Below are 8020 nucleotides of genomic sequence, written 5' to 3'. Positions count from 1 at the left end.
CTGATCCGAAGAACTGACGCATTTGAAAGACTCACGCAAAGGATGTTCATATGGACCATCAAAGCGCCCCAAGCCTCCGAGCCGGAGGGCTTCTCTCCGAACCCAGGCAGCGGCTGTCGCAGGCCGCGGGCAAGCAGGCATAGCAACCGCGGTGCGCGGGGTCCAGGACCGGCTCTCGGCCTTCGGGGCTCCAGCGAGGCTGCGCGCTCTGCAGGCTGCACCGCATCCATCAGGTCCACTCTTACAGCGAGCTGCTGGGCGGCCGCCTGGTCAACCGCTGCACCCGTGCACCCGCGGGGCCTTGAAGGAGCCCGGACTCCGTGGCCCCGGAGCAAAGTTTCCTGCCCACCCCGCCCCCAGCGACCCCACCTCCTGGGACGGAGAAACTGGGGGAAAAAAATAGGTAAAGTCTCACAAAAAGCCTGCCTCACCTTGCTTGTTTTAGCATCATGTACTGTCTCCTTTCTCATATTAGATCATAAACTCTTTGAGGTTACTAAGAAATTTTACTCACTTTGACTTCCACCTGTTGATTGCTAGTACTAAACGATTTGGGTTTCCCTGATAGCTCAGTTGGTAAAGAATCCGCCTGCAATGCAGGAGTCCCTGGTTTGATTCCTGGGTTGTGAAGATCCCCTGGAGAAGGGAAAGGCTACCCACTCCAGTATTCTTGGGCTTCCCTGGTGGTTTAGCTGGTAAAGAATCTGCCTGCCATGCAGGAGACCTGGGTTCAATCCCTGGGTTGAGAAGATACCCTGGAGAAGAGAAAGGCTACCCACTCCAGTATTCTGGACTTTCTAGACTGGAGAATTCCATGGACAGTGTAGTCCATGGGATCCTAAAGAGTCGGACATGACTGAGCAAGTTTCACTAAACTATTCAATATTTATTCAAAAACAAGCAAATAATTTTTACTGGCTGGAAGACGTGGCTGAAGACTAATCCTATCACACTCAGTCTTCTCTCTGAGAACCCTCTGGAGCTTCCCAACCCGAGATTCTTGCGTCCAGTCCTAGATGACCAAGCGCTGTTGTGAAACCTGGCACGCTGTGAGTTTATGAAAAAAATCAAAGATACTAGGGCTCTCATTTACCTATTGTAAGAGGTCACAATTCTGCTTATAATGATATTTGCTTCCTGATCATTTCCTTTTAGAGAGAAGATCAATAGCCAAGACAAAGTATAACTCTTTAAGGACACTGCAACCTCTTCAGAGTATTCTGGAGAAGTTGGCCAAACAGCCGTGTGCTCAGTCGCTCAGTCCTGTCCTGCTCTTTGCAGCCCCGTAGACTGTGGTCACCAGGCTCCTCTGTCCATGGGATTCTCCAAGCAAGAATCCTGGAACAGGTTGCCATTTCCTCCTCCAAAGGGTCTGCTGGACCTCAGGATTGAACCCGCATCTCCTGCATTGGCAGGCAGATTCTTTCACCACTGAGCCACCTGGGAACGCTCAATGACAAATGACGAGGGTGCTGGTCTTGCTACAAGGGTCACAGATGAGAAGGCTTTGGCAATGCTGGGACTCTGTGCCATTATCAGGTGTGAGTCAGCATTGGAGCCATGAAAGAACTGACATGGGGCTAATCGATAGATGATTCAGTGTGGAGGCAGGGCTGTGGCAGAAAAAGTCTAGAATTCAGAAACTGACCTAGAATCCGAACTTGGCAAGTGGGTAACCAAACAGCAGAGTCTTTGCCATAAGGTGACCACCACCTATTCCATCAGGGCTTCACCAAGGCCACTGTGGCCACAGCAACTTTGGCAATGGGGTCCCTTCTACCCCCCTAACGTAAGGCCCTTCTGTTTTTCAAAAACCTGACTTGGATCACATCAGAGCTGCTAAGTCCATTCGGTGGCATCCCATTCCTTTTAGCCTAAGCAGGGACGCCCTTGAATGCCCCCGGGGGCTGGACAGGATGCAAAGCCACCCGCCACCCCGTCTCCTCTCTCCCCTCTTCTCTCACATTCTCCCTCTCGCACTTTGCATTCCAGCAAACTTAAATTCTTCCCATTCCCCAAACATTCAACTCCATAGTTGCTGTTGATACGATACCTTCATAAACGCTTTGAGCGTTCGTCGTCCAGTGAGGGTTCAGGTCTCAACTTGAATGGGGGTGCACATCCTGGGAAAAGTGCTCCTTGGCAGTAGGTGGGTCGGGTCTCCCCCTGACCTCATGTCCCTACAATTACTTAGTCTTTCCTCTCTCTTCCGGTCCATTATTTCCATGAAGGCGGCAACTTTGGCTTCCGAGGTCACACTGTTCCCCCAAGACCTTGCCCAATACTGCAACACGATAGAAGCAACTTAGAAGAAAAAGTTAGGTGAATATACTGTCCTGCCCAACAACCGATAAAATAGGAGGGCACAGTTCTCATGTGAGCACCCTAGTTAAGCTGAGAACCTTTCCCTTACTGTACCCTGAAAAATACCTTGAATACATTCAATATCTTTAAGTGATTACATCCCATAAAAGAATAAACCCCCCAAACTGTTTAATTCAGAAAAACACAGAATACAGGCTGATTAAAGCACTAACTTTATTTCTAACTTTTTGACCAATATCATTTGAAGAAAGAACAAAAATAAAAACAAGGTACTATTGTAACACATCAAGAAATGACTTTATCCAAATGGAAGATATACTTAACATCAATTCATATATTAGTAACTTACACACTTATTATCAAATATGACATAAAACCACAAAACAGTCTCTCGAAATCTCAACCAAGCTTCTGGTTTACCATATGTGTCACTTCCATGACTACCAACCACACATATAAAGAGACTAGGAGAAATTTTATTGAAGATGATTTTCCAGAAAATTTACACAATTAATAAGGCAAAGTATGTTAAATAAGGCATAGGCAACAAGGGGGCCCTGAATTTACTCTGGAAAGGCTGCCTAAGGCACTACCAAAGTAGACAGCTGTAAATCCCTGATCTGACTTTAAATTTTTCCGATCTTAAAGTTTTCCACTTCAAGCACAAGGTGACGTGACCATGCTAATTGCTCTTCTCTCAGAACAGGCAGACTGAGAAGTACCACGTCCATCCCAGGCACTGTCGCCCTCATATGTTTGTGATGTGTCTGTTTGGATGAGGTGTAACAGTCAACTTGGCTATTTTTTCTTTAAATGCATTTTAAGGACTAATGGCACGGAATGAATGGTAGCACGAAAGGGAAAAGGACTATTTTAATACAAAACAATACTAAATCAGCCTGTGATGACGCAAAATGTTGAAGCTCTAAGAATTTTATAAATGATAATTTAGAAATTATCAACACTTTTATTCAAAACTGCAAAAAGGTATCAATTCCCCTAATCTACTGGAATCACAGGTCTTATGAATAATAGCACCTACTGATGAACCAAATCAAGAATGCATAATACAAAATTAATTTTCAAAAGAGAACAATTCTGGTTAAAATCAGAATATAAAATTATGAAGACCAAATCAATGACAGTGGTGACAGGACACTGGTTTGGCCGATGAAAGCAATGAATGCTTCTGACCAGCGGTGCCCAGGTGCCCTGCAGGCGGCCCCAGTGCCGCCAGGATGGGGCTCAGGAGACTGAGGAGGGGGCCCGGTGACCCCTGGACCTCAGCTTCACACTAGAACCTCTACTTCTGTCTTGCAGTATACCAAGATCACATGCAAATCGTTTCTTTTAAAGGCCGCGTATGTTTACAAAAGAAAATTCTGAAAACCAAAGCAAACTATATATGCTGTTCCCCAGCACCAAAAAGAACTGAAAGCAGGGCATCTTAGACACAGAGGCTGCAAACTCCTGGGAGAGTCAGCAGTTCATTCCTCTCCTGACGGACGTCAAGATAACTTGTCATCTCATAAGTCATACTATAGGGTAACAGACGACTAGTTAATAAGTACCTTCAGGTTAACAACGCACATCCAGAGGCCAGCTAGCTGAGTGGAAAGTGTTAATCGCTCGCCGGGCGGGCACCCACGATGGTCAGCAGACGCCCTCTCTGCTCGCCGGGGGCAGGCACCCACGATGGTCAGCAGAGCCCCTCTCAGCCTGACCTGGACAACGAGCGGCTTCCGAGAAGCCAAAAGCTGTTCATGGCTGAGGGCTCGCTTCCTTCAAATATTTCAGGGGACAAAAGACCCGCGCGGTGGCACATTTTCAGTAACCCTGGAAGGCACGTCAGCGCAGCCCAAGGTGCATCCCATACGGATCCGTGACCAACATGCAGTCCTCAATAACCAGATGTTACTTCATGACCGGCCAGCACACAGACATGTGTGGTACCTGGCACACAGGTCCTCAGTAAAACCTTAATCCATTCTGAAAAGGTAATGTTTGCTAAGGATTATATTCCAAAGTGTAAACATCAGGAAAAAAAAATATACTAAAAAAAAAAAAAAAGCATGGAAAGTCCATTCTATCCTATGCAGCAGTTGGATTTTTTTTTTTTAAGTTATAGTAGGTTTTTGCTTAATACCATACATTTTGGGCTTAGGAAGCAGCATGGTATTAAAATGTAAAATAGGATTTTGATTAATAACCATTATCATGAGTTTTAAAAAATCAGAGTAAAAAATCACTTTAACAAAAAAAGGAGAAAATACCTAAATGAATCTATATAAATGTAGAAATCAATGTATGTGACCTTGGAAGATATAAAGGAAAATATAAAGCTTGCCTTTTTTAATAAGTAATGTCTTTCATTAACTAACAGAAAGTGCAATTCCGAATTTCCCCTTATATGTTTGGTCCTTATAGCTTTTCCTGGACAAACCCAGTCCTACCCATTTTAACAAACTCCAGTTGAAATCATCTAATAATGCTGAGTCTAGGACAAGCTATCGTTAATGCACATACAGAATCCCGAGTGTCACATACAATCAATGAAAAGGTCAAATCTGACCACATTTACAATATTAAATAGTGAAAATGAAAGATCCAGGAAGGCAAATAAAATGGCTTACAGGAAGTTCCTTCTACTTGTTGATTTTACAGCTTTAAAAACTGAATATGTATGTGTCTTCCTTTCTAATTTGGGACTTCTTATGAAGTCTTCTGAGGATGCATTCTGTTTTGAACTGTGCATGTCTAAGTTGCAGCAAAACTCAAGCACAAGTGAAGGTAGCTTTATCCCACGGAAAAGCATAAAATATAGTTCTAGATACAAATTCAGTATCATCTAATTTAAGAAACTCTGGTCATCTGGTGTGGACATCGGCTTATAATACATATATCGCCTAAGCAAAGCACAGCAACCTGTAAATTGCATCATTCCAACAATTTCCCATTCTTTCTATTGACAAACATTCAAAAACAGCATTTTCATCATATGAAAGTAAACAACCACAAGAACGTGTACTTTTCTCACACCGGCTCCTAATCCAAACAGCCTCACCGCAATTACTGCAATGACTGGCAATCACTGGGTTGATTGGGCAAAGCCTAAGTTAGCGCTCTCCTCCAAAAAAAGTATAAAAAGAATGCTTTAAATAGACATACTCCAGAGAGAGCTAGGTTTGCATTGTAAATCGTAGGGTTTCTGAGAAGGGTGTAAAATGACAGATTCACGATTTGAGATGGTGAGAAATCTGTTGCTCCACACAGCACAAAAGAATTCTGCTCGGACGACCAGAGTGCCTCTCATTTTGTAGCCGGGTTCTTGGGAGGAAGGAGTTTGTACGTGTTGAAGTAGCCCACCACCTGCTGGGGGACCTCCGCCAAGACGCTCTGAGCAAGTGCTTCTTTTGGAGCCTTGTGAACAGATGAAATCAAAGCAATTTTATTAGCAACCAAGTTTTAACTGGGATTTTGATAAAAGACTAAGAACTCCTCCCCCACCAGGAAAAAGCAGTTAGTTCCCAATTTCTAGGCTTGTATCTTGTCTCGAGAATAGGCCACGAAACACACAACAAACCGTTACTCGGGAACGCTTTAGTATGCTCACATTTAACAAGTCCTTTTTTGGTGCCTGCATTTTGGCATTTAATGATGTTGGTTCTTTTGCTTTTCAACTTTTAAATGTGGGTCTTTCATTCTCTGGGTATTAATTTTTTTAACTTTTTATTTTGAAATAATTACAAATAGTGCAGAGAGCTCCCATGTACCCATTACCCAGTTTCCCCCAAAGGTAGCATCTTTTATAACTATAGGACAATAACAAAACTAGGAAGCCAGCATTGGTACGGTTCTCACAACTTATTCAGATTTCACCAGTTTTACATGTACTCATTTGTGTGTGTGTGTGTGTGTGCCTGTGTGTATACAGTTATATGTAATTTTATCATGGGGGTATATCTGTGTAGGGAGAAAGCAACGGCACCCCACTCCAGTACTCTTGCCTGGAAAATCCCATGGATGGAGGAGCCTGGTAGGCTGCAGTCCATGGGGTCGCTAAGAGTCAGACACGACTGAGCAACTTCACTTTCACTTTTCACTTTCCTGCATAGGAGAAGGAAATGGCAACCCACTCCAATGTTCTTGCCTGGAGAATCCCAGGGATGGGGGAGCCTGGTGGGCTGCCGTCTATGGGGTCGCACAGAGTTGGACACGACTGAAGCAACTTAGCAGCAGCAGCATATCTGTATAACCACTGTCACAATCAAGACGCAGAACAGTTTCACCATCACAAAGACCCCTAACGCTGCCACCTTTTTTAATATACACCCACCTCATTCCCCTCCACCCACTCCCACTCATACACTGGCTGGTGGGAACGTAAAGCTATGACATAATTTTACATAATTATGTAAATGACATGATTTACATTATATGACATTTTTGTCATATTCAGATTTCACCAGTCTGTGTGTACACAGTTATATGTCATTTTCTCATCGGGGTCTATCTGTATAACCACCATCACAATCAAGACACAGAACAGCTTCATTATCACAAAGATCCCTAACATTGCCACCTTCTGCATACACACCCAGCTCATTCCCCTCCATCCACTCCCAGGCACACCCTGGCTGGTGGGAGTGTAAAAGGACACAATTATGCCAGAAAAGTTCAGAAGCTTCTTTAATGACTAAAATGCAACAACCATACAACTCAGCAACTGCACTTATGGGTATTTATCCCAGAAAAATAAAAACTTATGTGCACACAACAACCTGCTCATGAATGTTTTCAGCAGCTTTGTGTATGACAGATGAGAACTGGAAACAACTGAAGATGTCCTTTAACGGGTGAATGGTTAAACTGGTATACCCATACCATGGAATACTACTCAGCAATAAAAAAGGAATATATTCAACAAGTGGGAAGACTCTTAAGAGAATTAAGCTGAGTGGGAAAAAAGACAATGTTGAGGTTATATACTATGTGATTTATATAACATTCTTGAAATGGCAAAAACATAGAAATGAAGCCAGACTGGTGGTTGCCAGGGGTTAAGGAGGGAGCGAAGGTGGCCGGGAAGTGGTGTGATTGTAAAAGGGCTACGTGAGGAAGCCTGCTGTGATGGACCTTGATTGTATCGTCAATATCCTGGTTATGATTCTGGACCATAGTTTTACAAGATGTTACCATTAGAGTAATCTGGGTAAAACAGTCTCCTCAGAGGTTTTTCATCAAATCAACTTCTAGTTTGGTAAATTCATCATATACTTACATAGTTTTTCTCTTGTTACATTTGTAAAGATAAAATATATTTTAAAACAGCAGTCACAACAACATTGTTTTAAATAATTTATCATAGGGACTATAAGAGGTACACAAGAATACAACCTTGAAAAAAAACAGCCAAATCTAATCAAGGTTCTTCAAATGGAAAATTCACACACTCTACTAGCTCAGTATTGAAGAATCTGCAGGAGACCTGGGTCTGATCCCTGGGTCAGGAAGATCCCCTGGAGGAGGAAAAGGCTACCCACTCCAGTCTTCTTGCCTGAAGAGTCTCAGGGACAGAAGAGCCTGGTGAGCTGCAGACCATGGGGTTGCCCAGAGTGGGACACAACTCAGCATATATGCATGGCGACTCCGGACATCTACTCTTAACTGCCCCGCTACGGACAGGCAGAGTCTG

General features: G+C 43.6%; 1 protein-coding gene across 2 annotated transcripts in view; it reads right to left on the bottom strand.

Annotated features, from left to right (window-relative positions):
• Nucleotides 1-2521: 2521 nt before the first annotated feature.
• CPNE3 (copine 3) overlaps nt 2522-8020 on the bottom strand; it is a 48645-nt gene continuing 43146 nt past the window's right edge. For both annotated transcript variants that reach the window (XM_070382920.1, XM_070382919.1), the window contains exon 16: nt 2522-5745. In XM_070382920.1, the coding sequence (XP_070239021.1) occupies nt 5635-5745 (111 nt within the window). In that variant the 3' untranslated portion in view covers nt 2522-5634. The remainder of the gene's footprint in view (nt 5746-8020) is intronic.

This window comes from Bos mutus, chromosome 14, assembly GCF_027580195.1.
Source record: "Bos mutus isolate GX-2022 chromosome 14, NWIPB_WYAK_1.1, whole genome shotgun sequence".
NCBI classification, from domain to species: domain Eukaryota; kingdom Metazoa; phylum Chordata; class Mammalia; order Artiodactyla; family Bovidae; genus Bos; species Bos mutus.
The sequence above is the reverse complement of the archived record's forward strand: the minus strand, read 5'-3'. Positions and strand labels throughout refer to the sequence as shown.